Consider the following 17533-nt stretch of genomic DNA (forward strand, 5'->3'; position numbering starts at 1 on the left):
GAAAATAAGTCTCCCAATTTGGTTATACCTTTGTTATCCCATCGCCGGAAGCCAGTATCCAACATTCCTGGCAAAAATTCAGGATTGTTAATTATTGGGGTAAATGTGGAAGTTAATTTGAACCTCCCCTCCAGACAGCGGACTGATCTCCATGCCTCCAGAGTATTGATTGTTATCGGATTGGCACAATTATCGCTTATGTTCCTAATATTCTTAAAAAATAATAAATCTTGTAATCTAGATTTCAATAATAATGATTCGATGTCCAGCCAAATAGAGGAAGTATCCTTATTTACCCATTCAGATATATACCTCAAGTGAGCACACAGCTGGTATACTTTGATATTTGGCAAATCTAAGCCACCCATAGAGCCTGGCAACTGCAGTACTGCCATTTTCAGTCTAGGTCTACGTTTACTCCATATGAAGGAGCTGAGCCAACTATTCAAATCTTTTAGGACCCTATCCGAAAACAATATAGGAATCATTTGGATGGAATAGAGCAATCTGGGTAACGCATTCATTTTTTACCAGGGCTATTCGTCCTAACCAAGAAACAGGAAGTGAATTCCAGTGCTCTAAATCTCGTCTTATTTTACCAAATAATGGAACAAAATTGGCTTTATACATCTGATTAAATGATGGGGTAACAAAAATACATAAATAGACAAAACCAGAGGGAGACCATTTGAAAGGAAAGGACGGCATAGTATTAGGTATGGTAGTAAGACTACCCAGGGGAATAGCCTCTGACTTGTTTAAGTTAATCTTATATCCAGAAAATTTACTAAACAGATTGATCATCATAACAAGAGCTGAAACTGATGTCTCAGGGTTAGATAAAAACACTAGCCCGTCACCAGCATAAAGAGTTATTTTATGACATGCATGTCCAACCTGTAAACAGAGGGTGAGAGGGGTGAACTGGGGAACAAAGAAGACACTGGTCAAGGGAACACAGTAATACAACCGTTAATTCAACATGCAGTAGCTGCTCAGATATTCATGATGGATGTGTTGTGTGTGTATGCTACAATTAATAAAACAGCAGCTATGTTATACACCTCTTTAATTAAGGTCACATCTCAGCCAACATTAAAGGGTCACATCAAAGAAGGTACTGCATCCAATTATTACTGTTGCAATTTAAGCTGGTGGCTGTTAATTCAAAATGATCAGTCCACCCGGACCACATCAAAGATAAGACAAAACACTGGAGTACTTAATCAGTTGCCAAAACTATGTTCTAATAGAGTGCTCACTGTCCTTAATTGCTTCTGGTTCCTCTGCAGAACCGGTCTTAGGATAAGTTTGATATTTACCAACAAAGCAGATCACTGTACAAGTCAGGGCAAATGTCAGGGAGGATGTGTCACTTTTGTCCTGTAACCAGACTAACCACAGTCTTGATGGACAGTGGCTGACTCAGATAAAAAAAAAAAAAAAAACGGCCCTGGAAATTTGACTCAAACTGGCCCACCACAACTGACCCACAGATAATCCCCAATCCTCACAATATGGATACATGTAGAACAAAGTATTATTAGAGGACAATGTATTATTATAGACTATTTTTCACATCCCTGCAATTTGGGGTTCACAGAAAATCCCTTGTTAATGTCGTTCATGTGTGTTCAACTCGTAATTCTGATATTTCTGACAACACCTTGAAGGCAGCGTAATTTGTTAGGTCGACTCGGTCACAGATTTATGCACAACATAATCAGCCTGTCATTGTCAGCTCATTGTATGAAAGGTAGAATATACCTAAGTAAAGTTGGCAGGGGGAGAAAGATGGACCCATGAGATGTGATGAACTTATAACCCCCCCTCCTACACACACACACACACACACCTGTATGGAGGCGGCCAGTGAAGTGCCTCACACTGACTGACTGACCTTGGTGACACTGGTGCAAAAGTATGTCAACAATTTTCATTTCTCTTAATGAAAATAGGCAGACTGAAGGGAAGACGTAGAGAAGGAATGATGTTGATGCATTTCTGGGAGGCCAGGACCTTACAGGCTATTGTTTTAAACAATTTATCAATTAAACTGGAAACGTGGAGAAATAACTATCAGATCGGCACTGACTCCCTCCCCCGGTCTATAATTCAGTCTGGTAAAAGACATGGTTCTCAGTTTGGTCTTTCAGCTTTTTGACTAAGAGGGTGAGGGTCAGAAAGTTAACTGAAAATCAGGTGGACAAATTACTACAACAAATACATTCACTTTGAACCATGCAAACCGCCAGTTGTGTGGCCATTTTTTGTTGCCGTTAATCATATTAAGTACTTTGTAATGGTTGATCAATTCTGAAACATTTTCCGATTGAAAATTGGCATGTTATGTATCTTGTCATCATCACAGCAAATAAACAGAAGCAAATAAAGTTTGATTAAAGTTTTAATAAAAATAAAAATAAAAAGTGTAACGATGTTTCACAGATAATTTCATTTCCCTCAATATTGTACAGCATAACTATGATGGATACATTAGAGCTTTGAAAAAAAAAATGTCCAAGAGCCCAGAGCTGATGATGCAATTATTAACATTTTGTTAAAAACGATATACAAAATGCGGTATTTATAAGTTAAATTTGGCTTGATGACAAGGACTGTCACCATAGAACAACCTTCTCAGCCAAGTTGGCAGATGTTTAATACTGTGACTTATTTGACATTAAATCAAATAGCACACGTTCATGAAGTGACCCATCTGTAAATCAACAGATGTGTTGAGCAGAGATGAACAGCATGCTCAACCCTGGCATTTCTGTTGGTGTGTTTTTTACACTTAATAAAAATGTAAGTCTATACAGTAACTCTACAATACTGTAATTCAATCAAAAACTATGCCTGTATCTTAAATTTGCAACAGTGTAATCTTAGTGCCATCTTTGTATGGAAATGATAAATTCTTATAAAAATTAAAATGTTAACATTATATGTTACAACAAATTATGTTATAGGTCATACAATTCAAAAATAGTCAAGGCTAACAAAAAAAAAAGTTTACAAAGGCAAATGTAACTTGGCACAGTTTACTTCATTTAGTGCATTAAAAACAAAACTAAAACAGCTGCTCTTCACAGGACACTGTGACAATATCAGCAATTCACGTTATAGAACATAGATACAAAGATTACAAACAGCTAAGTCAGTTAGTAATTGTCCCTTCTAAATCACTTACTGTAGCAAGTAACTAAGAATTTAACATTAATCAGAATCAGTGTAAAGTACAGTAGTGATAACAGAAAGCCTCCACAGAGACAGCTTTACATGCAAAAGTGACAAGTTATTAGTGTATGAACATGATTTGTCCAATATAAAAATGTAACAGTAAAACAGATTTTTCAATTTTGCCAATCAGCCTCAGGGCTCTAGTTAATCGACAGTACTAAACAGTATATTGTGTTGTTCACACCAGTGCTTGTATAGAACACAGCTGGATCTTTGTTGTAAAGACAATCGCATCCTTCACATCTTACCTTCATATTATACCTTTACCTCTTAACACAGGCTCTCATCTTCTATAATCAGCAATTTACACATGTGAAACAACTGGATAGCTTAAAACTATCACTCTAGAGGCCCTGTATAGCGCTCATATAATTAACTTTGATCCATCATATTTTATTAAATGTATCGATAGTGAAAGGCATGGAAAAATTGGACTAACGCTCTTGTAGATGGCCAGCAGGCTTCAGAGTGCCGAGGTCAACAGTCTCTCTGCTGTTAAAGTCCCTGTGTAAGTACGGGGATGTCGATCTCTATGGCAGACATCCGTGAGCGGGTGGAGTAGCGGTGGCCTGCGTAGCTGGATGAGTAGCCCTGAGACGGAGCGTAGCTCTGAGAGGGAGCATAGCTGTAGGCCTGGGTCCCCCCTACCTCCGATCCATACCCATCTGGGGCTGAAATCTGAGACATGTAGACCTGGGGAGGTACAGGGGCAGCCACACTCTGGGCATAGCCCTGGGAGGGTGCATAAGGCTGGGTGTCAATGACGGTGGGAGCGTAGGTCTGTGGTGGGAAGGGCTGGGGGCCGTAGACTGGGGAGGGAGGATATCCATTGGCAGTGAGAGGTTGGGTGGACAGAGAGGTAGCCATGGAGGGTAGGGGCAGCCAGAAGGGTGAAGGCAACTTCTTACACATACAGTACCACATGAACATCAGCAGGGAAGCGAGCATCAGTCCTCCAGAGCAGCCTATGGACACATAGACAGCGAACCCATCAGAGAAAATGTTGTCGTATCTGATGTTCATTTCCTTGGTGCGGAAAAGGAACCACACGGAGGGTGCCAGGGCGATGGCTCCACCCAGGAACAAGAACATCCCGGCCACCAGGTGACAGCCTGCGCTGTTGACCAGGCAGCGGGTGGTCTTAATGTCTGGTTCAGGCTTGTCTGAGCAGCAGCAGGTCTTACACATCCCAGACATGCATAGCAGCAGGGCCACTGAGCCAAACAGCAGGCCTATAGGCAGGCAGAACTGCAGGAGCCTGAGGTCCAGCTGGTCCACTTTAGAGTACCACTGGAAAAATGAGAAGGAATGATTTCTGTTAAGACAAGCGTAAACAAAGAAAATAGGATAAAAAATGGTTAAAAGTTGTATATTTGATTTCTCCATACAATACCTCTGAATCATAATAGTAACAGCCCGAGTAGCCATCCTGCTTCACGCACTTGGCCCACAGCCCATCATACACGCTGACATTCTTGGCGTTGCGATTGAAGGTGACGAGTCTCGTCACACGCCATTGTGGAATTAGGGCTGCCACAGCAATCCCTCCCACAGAAACCAAGGCAATGATGAAGGAGAAGGCATTGGTGGCGTGGATGTCCCGGCATGACATGGTTGGTGTTGACAGGAACTGGGGCCACTAGGAAAGTTCCTGTTTTAATAAAAGAAGAACGGCAGCCAGACAGACAGAAATGGATGGTCAGCACAGTGGAAAGCAAGGGGGGCAACTGGAAAACAACTTAAGTAGCCAAACTATTTCATACAGTTGGGTATGTGTTTGAAACAATGTAGATGTATACAAATAGTTATACGTGGTTTATTAAAAATTAATTAAAAGAAAAAGACAATGTTATGACAGAACTGATGTTCTTCCTAGAAAGAAAGCTGTACTCCTTAACAGTTTCTCCAAAATGGCCCCATTACTATTGAAGTTGGCTAACTGTGCCACGGTCTGACCTAGCTGTGGGCAACCCCCCTATATTTCTATTCACCACAGCATAGTTGACCCAATATCTGCTGTCCCCCAGAAACAATGCTCTCATTTCATTAGCAAACAAAGTGGGGATGCGTTGGTTGCTGAGGCTGCTAGGCAAGCAGAGGGCCTATACTATAGAGCATTACACGGACTGTACAGGAAAACAATAAACAATTGAATTAGACTGTTGCTTTCTTAACGTGACAGCGTGCAATGGTGACTGACCATGGCCATGTATGTAAACTTCACATTTTGTCATTGTCCAAGCTTCATGGCAAGGGACTAAAATCAATCAGAGGTTCATGATAACTGCATCATCCTTGTTAAATTGTTTGACCACACGCTGGCTTATGGAACAGAAATACAAATAGAAATATATAAAAGTCTAACCTTGTGCCCACGCCATGGCTGTGTCGTTACAGGTGATCAATTTAACAAACTATCTAGCAAGGTAGGTAGCTTAGCCAGTTAGCATATTGGTTAACGCAACAGCAAGTCTATTATTCTATTGACTGGGGAGCATCTGTAAAACTTAATATGGTTAATTACCAGGTAGTACGACACCTATGCTCGCTAAAATTGTTGGAATATGAAAAAAATGAACCAGAAAAGTGTGATACGAATGGTATGAAAGAGGTGCTGCATCAACACTAGCTAACTAGCGTTAGTTAGCTAGGTAATGTTAGCTGTTAGCTAGCATTAGCAACCTGTTGCGCCCCAAATTCCAAGATGTGAAGCTCAAATGCGGTAACTACACTGAACATACATACATACACACAACATACATTACCTTATATTCCAGCAGTTCGATCGTGTTTAGGGTGAAAAGGGTGGCATTTCAGCTCGTTCTTCTATCTAGTTGCTCCCAAACCCAAGAGCCTTATCGCTGCCCAAACTACCAGCGTAAACAGGATGTGGCCTCACAGTTGTCTCACAGGATGTTTCAGCCCTGAACGCTGTCTTGCAGACGAGGTGCGGCGCCTTGCCTCAAATCAGTGCTTCTCAGTCCTGGTTCTCATGACACAGGGCGCTGCTGGTTTTCAGTCTAGCCATCTAATCAGCGGCAGATTTCTACAGTGAATGCAAGGTGTATGCATTCAACTGCAATTAAGGAATTGGTAGGGGAAAAAGGAATACTCTGGGTCTTAAGGACCGCAGGATTGAACCACTTAACTACTTGCTTGCTTTATTGTTCAAAACACAACCAATGAAGCACACCAAAAGCAAATAACATCCCCTAAATTTAACTTTAGGTTTCTGACAGCCTAGCGTATACAAATAATGTATCTGAAACATATCTGTCTAACTGAGAAGTACCTACAACCCAAATGGCAACAGTAGCCTACAGTACTCCCTCCGGCCTTTAAATAAAATATATGAAGATTATAATTGAGTCAATGTCCCAATGTCCAAAAGGCAAAAGGTAGCACACACAAGTCTTCAATACAAAATAGACAGAATTTCTATTTCACCAGTTTACTTTGGCCATGTTAAACAAACAGCTCACAACATACAATATGTCTGTCTTTCAGACAGTTTACTCACAGTGTTTGGCCTCCAGATGAGTTAAATAAAATCAAGTCAGACTTTTCTCTAGGTAGCAGCCTAGCAACAACAAATATGTCTCCTAACATTATGCTTGTCTTCCAGACAGGTCCCATTAATATAATGTATTTACTTTACTTACCATGTCCTTGGCAATCACTGTGATAAGCTGTGATGTTAGTGTCAGTGCACTTGATTGAATGTCGAAGCTATATCACATAGTATGAATAACAGCCATTTATTCTTTTTGTGTCTTTCAGGGAGACGTCCAGATTCACATGATATACAAATCTGCTGGGCAAGAGGGACTTGATGATCTCCTCAATGGTAAGATGATGTCTTAAAACCTGATAAGGAATTGAATGCATTATGAATATTAGTAAAATGATGAAATTAATATTTGATTTTGAATTTAACCATGTTACACATTTCTTTATGTCTGTAATTTAAAAAAAAAGTGTGTATCTGCTTCAGATAGGTAGTGGATATGAAATCATTAATTGTGTGTGTTTCCTAGGTGATCTCCCAGAGCCGCCATTCCCCAGCCCTCCTTTTCCTGGGTCAAAGGTTATTCACAGGAGAAAAAAGAGACAGGTATGCACTATAGGCTTAGTCTCCCACAGGCATATTTGTTGGAAAATCATCATTATTAGCAAGACGAATGCTAATGGAGTCATCTTGAGTTACTTGTGTGTGTGTGTGTGTGTGTGTGTGTGTGTGTGTTGCGCACATGTGTGTGCATGTTTCTGTGAGTGCGTGATAGAGAGATAATTATGCTCTAGATGCTGTTTGTCCAAAGTTAATTATGTTGCTTCCCGCCCGTATGCTTTATGTTAATTCACTAAGCTAAAAAGAGTGCTCCGCTCCCTCGCTCTCTCCTCCCACACAACCGCTTTCCATATTCCCTCTCTCTTCCTCTTCCCGTCTTCCTCTCTCTCATAAAATATTTACCATATGAGTGGAAGCTGCTCCGCTCTTGCCTTCTCTCAGACAGTCAAGTCAGTTTTTCTGCAGCTGTCTGTCTCCCAGTCCTGAGAGCTACACTAATCTGGTTTGTTGGAATTTGGAATAGAGACAAATCTGATTTAGCTTCGCAAAGTTCATCCCTATTTGATTTTGGCTTTTCTTTTTCATGGTGATATATGAGACATGAGCTGATCTTTCTGTATACTGTTTATTATTCTGAATATTTTCGAAGATGTTGAAGAAAATGGAGAGAAACGGGTGTGTTTGTGTCTGTCTCTTTGTCTGTCTCTCTGTCTGTCTCTTTGTCTGTCTCTCTCTCTGTCTCTCTGTCTGTCTCACTGTCTTTCTGTCTGTTTATATATTCAAGCTGACAGGCTGTGTTGTTTCCTCTCAGGCTCCACGTGAGTCACGCAGCGTCGAGGATGAGACCAAATACATTGAGCTGATGGTGATCAATGACCATTTAATGGTGAGCATTTTTAGACAGATTGTATTATTAGAGCTCCCCCCTCATCATATGGTTGTACACTTATGAATAACCCTCTTATCACTGAGAATATTACTGTGATGCACTCATGATTTTCTCAGAAATAAGTCATGCAACAAGAAAAAAAAGGCTAATTGCTTGCTATCGTTCTCTTCCACCTCAGACCCACATAGACTGATGTTCAACACAAACAGCATGCAGTGTGAGACGTAATGTTGCCGATCGGATTTCATTTAGATTTAGAAAACTTGTCTATTTCATTGCATGCCACAGAAAACTGACTGTGACGTGGTTCCTCAGTGAAAGTGCAAACATTAAAATGTAGAAATAATAAAAACAGTACAGAATAAATAAAATGGTCTGCAAATGGAACAACTGTAAAACAGTTCTGAATAAAATTGAGTCCAATGGTTTCCAAAGGTGAAGACTACAAAACATCCAATGGTTCAGTTTGAAAATCCTTTGAAATATCCTGTTGAGCTTTCTCCAGGCAAATAGGTTCCTTGTTCTTTTCAGGCGATAACCTTTTTTTTAAAAATTGTCAATGAATCCCCAGAGCAGAGAACAGTTTCGTTTGCATTAGAATTGATAGTTGTAAACTTTTTTCCCCATACATGTTGTCTGCTTTTTCCATATAATTTGTTTATCTTACCGAAACTCATGAAGTATTCTCACAGAATTATCTATGTCTGCCATGTCTGCATAAATAGACTACAAACATTATAGAAATTTCAACAACTAATTTTGTACCATACTGAATCCCACATGCCATTGCACACTAGGCAACATGTTGCTGTTGTGTTCTGTGATTGGTTAGTTTTAGTTCAGCATTATAGAAAGATTTTAACCTACTACTTCCTATATTTTATATTCCCTGTGTCTGTTCACTTAAATGCAGAAGTTAGTATAACACCTATTGTTTTAAGTATACTGATGTTTGTGAAGACCCTGCCTACTAAACCATTTTAAAATTCAGCTTATTTAAAAGGCCTAATGATCAGGAGGCTCTGTCGAGTTTTCAGACAGGACTCAAGTCTGTGTCTGTGTCCAAAAGCTCCACTAGGCTGCATACTACCTCGACTGTTGGATATTTTTATTTTGATATACTTGATTGATCACCCAAAGGGGAAAACGTTTTCATCCTCTGGTTGGGGTGCAGGGTCTGCCAGGTTGCAGCGCCCCTGGGGTGAGGGTTAAGTATCTCTCTCAAGGATACTTGGACAGTTATGGCCACACTGGGGATCAAACCTGGTTGCGGACGACTTCAGTCAAATCACTAACAACTAGGCCATCCTGCTGCCCCCAAATCTACTTGCCTGAGAAGCAGCCCTATTTTTTTCCAGCAGTGTAGATGGGCAGCGCTCTCAGCAAAATCTATTCAGAAACAAGATGCTCCTACAGTATATCATCACACCAACAATCCTGAGGAAACCTATTGGGCACGGATTTGCCCAAAAACCTTTCCTGTGTTTCATAGCCTTAAGATTCAATATATTAAATATGTTAACTATGTTTCCTTATTTTATACATTTCTACATTTAAATTTTAAATTGTTGAAAATTCCTTTGTTCTAGATTATGGCTCTTACATTTGTCTCCATTTCTTCTCTCCCCTCTCTCTCTCTCTCTCACTCTCTCTCTCTCTCTCTCTCTCACTCTCTCTCTCTCTCTCTCTCCAGTATAAGAAGCATCGGCTTTCCGTTGGGCAGACGAATAACTATGCTAAGTCCGTGGTCAATATGGCTGACATGGTAAGAATTGTATTGATCCTCTTCTTGGAAAGCTTACCACAAGCACTCCCAGGTATTGGACTTCAGCACACATTGCACTGATTTCTCATTTAACCAATCTCACTCTCTCCACTTAAAACCTGTCGTGGCCCATAATATGCTGTGAGCAGCCATTAACTAGCCAGTGATGAGTTTTCAGGGCGAGGAGAACTGAAGCGGCAGTGGAATGCCACCAGGGCCAAGGCAGATTTTTCAATCTTTCATCATCTGCAGCCTCCCCTGTCTGCTGGGCTGCTGAAATCTGATATGCAACAGGGTCACTTCTGTAAGCTGATAGGCTGGTGAAACAGGAAAGGGGTCATGCCTGTTTCCATGCCCTTGAAAATGAGTGAGCATATGAAACGGCTGCTATTTGGAAGTACTCATTGATCTCCATGTAGGAGTGCATCTGCCTCTTCCTCTAGTCTGTGCCATGTAGCCAAGGCACTTAGGTTTATTTACAATGACATAGGGCATGGTAAATGTTACTGCAGTTGCCCAGAAATAATGGTGCATATAAATAAATAGATATTTCACAATGAACACAAATATGATATCTTAAGATATTATGGTGAGTAAAAAGTTTCCTAGGAAATGCCACAGTTATGCCCATATCACCGATCCCTCCCTCTCCTGGTCTGTCTGCCCATCTTTGTCTTGAGACTATTGGCTCAGGCTAAACAAAGAGACTTTGCTCTTGCCCTTTTCTCTCTTGTGTTTGTCTAGCCAGGAGCCCTAATAGATTTCCATCTTATCAAAACAAATATTATCATTCGCTCTCCAATTTGTCCCCATGACGCCCTTCAGGAGACTGTTACCCTTGTTGACTCTGTCTGGCCCTCTGTAATGTGCTGCTGTCTGATGGGAGGATCGTAGTGAGAGACCATTAGACTGGAGCTGTTATAATGAGCAGCTGGAGTTGTTGATGAATGAATATGAAAACCAGTCAGTTTTAATGTCACTCAGGCCATTTTATTTTTTATTTGGCACTGTCAGTCTTTGAATTTGAAGCTCCATCCCTTGGTAAATAGATTTAGTTAGTTCACTTATCTATGACTCATATTGAACTAATTTTGATCTTCCAGATCTTCAAGGAACAGCTAAACACTCGCATTGTGCTAGTTGCCATGGAAACGTGGGCAGCGGACAACAGGTTCAACATCGACGACGACCCCATGGTGACCCTGAGGGAGTTCATGAAATATCGAAGAGACTTCATCAAGGAGAAATGCGACTCAGTTCACCTCTTCTCGTAAGTCTGAATGTTCAGAAGGATTTTCTTGTGTATCGGATAGTTATTACCTTTTTATTAAAAACAAAACTTTCTCTCCTTATCAGAGGGAATCGTTTTCATAGCAGCTGGGGCGGAGCTTCCTATATGGGGGGAGTTTGCTCGCTGACTAAAGGAGGGGGAGTCAATGAGGTAAGTCAATGATCAGGGATCAGTTATTCCTCCAATTTAACTGAAGCAAGGGATGGAAAATGTGTAAAACTGACCTCGGACAAGTCATTGCATCTCTGGGTTGTGTGTCTGTATTTTCATGTAGATTATGACACTTACTTTCCCAGTTTCTGAACCGCTTACTGTCAGTTCTCCATTAGATATAGAGGATCCAGGCTGTGGAATAGCTACATCCATATTGCCAATGAATCCTCTTCTCTCAACAATTTCAATTATAGACTGAGGACCTGTCTGCTTAATGTCTTCCTTACTCACATACACACATACTACCACACTCTCAGCTCTCTCCTTGATTTCATTTTTGGATAAGGAAGATCATCATTTATTTTTCCTCTTTTCAATGATATGTTTTTATTTTTGTTATACTGTTTTTTTTGTTGCCATTTAGTTTCTGTTATTCCACTTTTTTATCTCACCTGCACAATCTGTAAATGTATTGTCTTGTGTCTTCTGTATTTACTATTTTGTATGTGCAAATAACTAAAGCAAGAGTTGCATTTTTTGTGCATCTAACCAGGCTAATCTTCTGTTTCTCTTCTGTTTTCCTGTTTATTCTCTGTTTATTCTATTCTATTCTCTGTCTCTCCCTCTTCCTCTCTCTATCCCCCCCTCCCTCAGTATGGAAAAACAGATGAGATGGCCATAACCCTTGCCCAGTCTCTTGGACAGAATATTGGCATCTTCTCTGACAAGAAGAGGATCCTCAATGGTACAATTAAACCTTGATGGATCCTTTATGTCTTACTCTCTCACATACAGTACAGTCATACCTTTGGCTCCTGTGCTCCCAGTGGAAACATTTCCGATGTGTTTTTCTCTAGGCGAGTGCAAGTGTGATGATCGTTGGTCAGGCTGTATCATGGATGATGTTGGGTAAGTTCCTTTTAAAGTACATTATACAAAGTGAATCATAACTCATCTCCCACAGATGCTGGCATCCCAGATTTCCCTCTTTGTGCAGTGTGGGTCGGCAAAGTTTTCCCAATCACTGCTACTCAAAACAATCAAATACTTAGATTTATTTGAGAATGCAGACTAGTATCAGTATATAAGAGGTTGTCACCATCTTGGGTTATTATAACCACCAGTAAGTGCTAACATCACCTTTAGCTCTCAGGCCAAATCCCTGAAGAACTGGTCTTACTTTTGTCCGCTCTAGCATTTATTTGCGTTTTTAATTTTAAATGAAAATGTATGACATAAAGGTGGTTAAACTTTAACAGTTGAGTCCTTAATTCAAGCATGAACAAAAAGGTGATCCTGCTATCTCAAAACATTGGAATGGGGCAAGTGTTTGTGTTTATAAATTGATTGGCAAGGTTCTTAATAGAAGGACTAAAAGAACCACAATGTTTTTCAATGTAGTTTGAATCAGTTTAAAGTTGCTGCCATTTCTTTTTATCTTTATAAATAGAGTATCCCCTAAATCTTAAGTTGCAATGTGTTATGTGAGTCTCAATTCATCTGTCTATGTGAATATACTGCTGGTATCAAAAATTCAGCACTGGAGCGTTATTGTAGTTTGGTTATTCACCACTAGATGTCAGTTGAGTTTTGTTTCCTATATGATATTGACTTGTTTATATAACTTCATTGGGCTTCTCTCAGCAGTAATGTCTTATGTAATCTGTTGCAATTTGCTTGTTAAGATAGGCGATAAATCAGGCTCTGGTTATGTTCTGTGTTTTCAGTTTCATGCAGAAATCATGGCAATGTTTGTCCTAAAATGTGTTTGTGTGTACACATCTATATACAAGCTTGCTTGGCATTGTGCCACTGTGAGCATCGGGATGTGACTGTGCGTGTGTGTGTCTGTAAGGCTCTGTGAGAGTGTGTGTTTACCCCCTGTTCTTAAATACCTCTTGCGTTTCCCCTCAATCCCAAATGGGACAGCAGGTGAGCAGAAGCTTGGCTGGAACGCTGCTCGTGCGGCTTGACCCAACTGGCTGCCTCGGAGGGGTTGTCAGTCATCACAACCTTTCCCATTTCATCCAATAGCATTACAGCCTCTGTGGCTCAGTGTCCCGCCCTAGCTTCTCTTTTTTATTCAAATGATATGAACAAATACAGTCTGATGTCTTTTTTTAATGCACCGGCTGTATTTTTCATAATCATTTTGTATACTTTCACATGTACTTTAAGTATATTATTTAGTTTTGGGCTGATGTCACCTGCTGATCAACTTTAACCAAGAAAATTGCACTGATTTGATTATTGTGATTATCAATAGGAGGGTTCCTCTCCCTCCTGCCTTTTGAAAATCAGGTCGTCTCATCATGTCTTCCTCCATCTCTAACCGATTGATACAGTCTGCAATGTCATTCTCATCTTAGCCAAATATTTGTCTACCTCATTTCCCGTAACAGCAGTACGCTCCCCTAACACACCCTGTCCAGATCCTGCTCTAATTTGGGTTACCATAGCAACACTGCCATGTGGTCATGTGGTCACATGGTCAGATGACCCTCTACGCCCTTACGACCCTGTCCCCTGTGAATGGCCCTGACACAGATTTCCTTTCCCTAAAATAAAGTCAATGGTATTTCAGACACTTGTATTCAATGAGCAAACCTCTGTCATGCCCATTGATGGACTTTTCTTTTCCTCTCAGCACCTGCATGTCTGATAAACCTGACTAAACTACTTTCAGATTTTTTTTCACAGGGTTTAGCTGCTTACTGTGTGAGTGTGTGTGTGTGTCTGTCTGTCTGTTTGTATGTTTGTGTTTTTACATATGTGCATGTGTGTGTGTATGTTGGCTTATTATGGGCATCCTAAATCCTAACTACACCTAATATGAACTTGGCGGATGGCACAGTCCTCAGAGACAAGAGATGCACAACTTATTGTTTTAGCATGCATGAAGGTCAAGTTAGGATTTTGAAGTTGTTCTTTAGATTTTCTGGTTTTATTGTGTTTATTTATTTCCTGTTGTTTTGTTCTCATGGGAGATTGGACGTTGCCATGACCACACCAGGGCAAAATATGTGTTTTAAAGGGCTAATGATTAATATTAGAAAACTCAGTATTTGTCTGATCTCAGGAATTTGAATAAGAAACAGAACTAAATAAATACAGCACATCCAATGTTTTTAGCCTTTTGGAATACATATTTTGCCCAGAGTGATCTTTTGTATTGTGAAATGACAACTCTTTGTCATTGCTGGAGAACAATGTTGGTCCACATGGTTGAATCTGAAGATTGTATATATTTTCTGGTGACCAGTGAATCATCCAAGCACATTTCACCTTTATTTCACTCTTTCTTATTACTGTTTAAGAGGGGATGAACACTACAAGATTTTGACAAGATTTAGCCCTGACAGAAATTTAGAAAAGTGTCGTGTAAATCCCACAGAACTGAATATTCAGCTGGGACAACTTTGCACCCGCTAAGTTCAGGAAATCTTCCTGGAATATTGTAGTGTGCTTCATCTGTCATTAAAGCATCATTATAGATTCCTCATAAAACCGTCATCTCTGTAACACAGCAGGCTGATACACACTCAGTCTCATTTTATAGCTGCTCTCACAGCCCTTCACTCTCTCCAGCAGCGCTCTCAGTGAGTCTGCCTGTTATTGCATTGTCTCTTGTGCCGGCCCTGATGAGCCACACTAACAGAGCCACTCTAGTTAGACATATGTTCGCAGTATAATCAGCATTAGGGCTGATGTTGCAGCAGAAGATAATGTCTAAATTGCTGCTGTGATTGCTGGGATAAGGGGGGCAACATGGGGTTTGGGACAATGTCATGAAAAACATCAGAATCGCCACAAGACATTTGATTTAAAGAGGATTAAAAGACATTTGCTCAGCACTTCCAAATACTGTGGGCTCCAGATGTTGAATGGTTTCCAGGTAAATGTTTCATCAAGTGAGACTTTACCCTTATTTTATAGGTGAACTGAAGAAATAGCTTTGGGACCTTGAGTTGAGAGTTGCAGATGCGAACAGTAGAGCTTGATTTCTGTTCTGTACATCTAGAGTGTAATTGTAACATTGATTTTAGGGATACAATACCAATTGATAATGCAATAACTGTCCCAATGTGCATCATCCACAATATTCAGATTCATTCCAGGACGAAGAATTCAGGAATTCATAAATTCATCTTAGACTCCATTCACACCCTACACATATCTCCATACTCACCTCACAATCTTAGCTACATACATCTGTCCCGATCTTATAGTAAGGAGCTCATCTGAACTGTGAGTATGGTAAATCAGTGATAAAACTTGAAGTATTTTTGGTAAGATATCTCCCATGATATTAAGGAGAAATGCACGTCCATTATGTTTGCCAAACCTGCCGTGTTGTTGTCTCTAGTACTGACTGTAACCATCATCAGCTAAAAAAAGAATGTTTAATTCAGTGTGAGGGCATGAGGAAGTGAATTTGCGTGTGCAACTAATTGTAAATAAGTATATATGATGGGCTCTTATGTCAAGCTGAAAACGGTATTATTTCTTCTACATCAGCTGCTAAGGTTCAGCTGCTAAGTTGTTTGTGGTGTAAATTTGCTGTGAGTAAGCCCTCCCTCCCCCAGTAGTACATGTCTGGGGATGCTGGCTGTGCTGTAGGGAAGCTGCATAATGCTGTGGTTGTGTTGAACAGCTTCTACCTGCCCAAGAGATTCTCCGACTGCAACGTGGAGGAGTTCCACAACTTCCTCAACAGTGGGGGCGGAGCCTGTCTGTTCAACAAACCCCTGAAGGTGCGTTGGCGCGTGCGCACACACACACACCCACACCCACACCCACACACACACACACACACACACACAAACACACACAGACACTCACTCGTGCACTCACGTACACCTGTTCATGTCTCTTCAGTAGTTTGAAAAGTATGTTAATTATATTAGTTTTGCCTTTTTCTCCAGCTGTTGGACCCTCCAGAATGCGGCAATGGCTTCGTGGAGCCGGGAGAGGAGTGTGACTGTGGGAGCCCAGCGGTGAGTAGATTAGATTGGATGGATCAAATTAGCGAGATGTAATCTAAAGGGTTAACTCAATATTCATCCAAGGTCAATGCGATAGGCCAATTACCCAACAACAAAACCACCTGCTGTGTCAGACTTTGTCTAATCAGCAGTAATTTCATTATAATTACTGAAATTAGGGAGCTGTACAGTGATTATACAAGGTTTATAGAGAGAGACCTCTGTTGAAATTTATAACACTCATATGGCAGTTTATATGACAGGTGTGACCAAGCTTGAGTCCCAAGTCAGTCAGTGAGGCACAAGTCTCAAGTCAAGTGTCAAGTCTAAATGTAGAACACCAAGTCAAGTCAGAACAAATCAAGAGTCCAGTATCAATTTAATTTCTTAAAGAAAAATAAATATCTAGGATTTTTCAATGCAATATATTTTTAATAGGACAAAAACTTGGTAAGAGCATCATGAGTTTGATTTCTATAATCAGTTTCAACTTCAGTAAATTGAATCATTCCAGACAAATTCAGAAAACAGAATTTAAATTCAGTCGTCTGGTGGAACAAATCTCATAACTTTAAATCTAACTCATTTACACAAAACACAAGATCTTTTGTCAAGACTTTAGAAACCAAGTCAAGTCAAGTCTTCTCTTCATGCATCAACCCAAGTCTCAAGCAATTAAAATTAAGACTCGAGTTCCCAAGACCCTTATCAAATCATTCAGCAAACACCCACTTCCTCAGACAAAGAGGACGATTAGGAAGGGCTTGAGCAGGTTGTGTCTGTCTGTCTTCTAGGAGTGTGCACGTGAGGGGGAGAACTGCTGCAAGAAATGCACGCTGACCCAGGGCTCCAAGTGCAGCAATGGACTCTGCTGCAACAGCTGCCAGGTACAGAACAGTCCGCTATGCCTTCCATCCTGTGACACAAAAAACACTAATTGCAAACACTCACGGTCTGTTTGAACTGTGTTGTTTGTTGTTGTAGATGGAGTTCATGGGAGTTGTGTGCAGGGAGGCAGTGAATGACTGTGATATCCCCGAAAACTGCACCGGCAACTCCAGCCAGGTGAGCGTGACCTTCCATCACACGGTTCTTGGCAACCTGCACTGTACACTAATATTTATCAGAATCTCACAGT

General features: G+C 40.6%; 2 protein-coding genes across 2 annotated transcripts in view; one reads left to right on the forward strand and one right to left on the reverse strand.

The window, feature by feature from the left end:
• Window positions 1-17533, forward strand: part of adam22 (ADAM metallopeptidase domain 22) — a 55335-nt gene that overhangs the window by 29837 nt on the left and 7965 nt on the right. Inside the window, exons 7-18 of the mRNA XM_071529275.1 lie at window positions 7024-7090; window positions 7281-7357; window positions 8124-8198; window positions 9895-9966; window positions 11070-11236; window positions 11323-11407; window positions 12065-12155; window positions 12268-12319; window positions 16065-16164; window positions 16336-16407; window positions 17190-17282; window positions 17380-17460. Coding sequence (XP_071385376.1) covers window positions 7024-7090; window positions 7281-7357; window positions 8124-8198; window positions 9895-9966; window positions 11070-11236; window positions 11323-11407; window positions 12065-12155; window positions 12268-12319; window positions 16065-16164; window positions 16336-16407; window positions 17190-17282; window positions 17380-17460 — 1032 coding nt within the window. The remainder of the gene's footprint in view (window positions 1-7023; window positions 7091-7280; window positions 7358-8123; window positions 8199-9894; window positions 9967-11069; window positions 11237-11322; window positions 11408-12064; window positions 12156-12267; window positions 12320-16064; window positions 16165-16335; window positions 16408-17189; window positions 17283-17379; window positions 17461-17533) is intronic.
• On the reverse strand, window positions 2412-6136 carry cldn12 (claudin 12). The gene is made up of 3 exons (XM_071529276.1): window positions 6009-6136; window positions 4637-4894; window positions 2412-4533 (listed from the first exon to the last, which is right to left on the reverse strand). The coding sequence occupies exons 2-3, from the start codon at window positions 4853-4855 to the stop codon at window positions 3739-3741; spliced, it is 1014 nt and encodes a 337-aa protein (XP_071385377.1). The 5' UTR covers window positions 4856-4894; window positions 6009-6136; the 3' UTR covers window positions 2412-3738.

This window comes from Centroberyx affinis, unplaced genomic scaffold (assembly GCF_046629955.1).
Source record: "Centroberyx affinis isolate AG114_WGS23_722 - 3 ecotype Tasmania unplaced genomic scaffold, CSIRO-AGI_Caff_v1 ptg001775l_1, whole genome shotgun sequence".
NCBI lineage: Eukaryota > Metazoa > Chordata > Actinopteri > Beryciformes > Berycidae > Centroberyx > Centroberyx affinis.

Bases quoted from the DNA above. Each gene is read 5' to 3' on its own strand.
- cldn12 (XM_071529276.1), bottom strand. From the start codon at position 4,855: ATGTCATGCCGGGACATCCACGCCACCAATGCCTTCTCCTTCATCATT. The intron at 4,534-4,636 runs GTATTGTATGGA...TCATTTTTCCAG, and splicing joins GTTACTATTATGATTCAGAG to TGGTACTCTAAAGTGGACCA.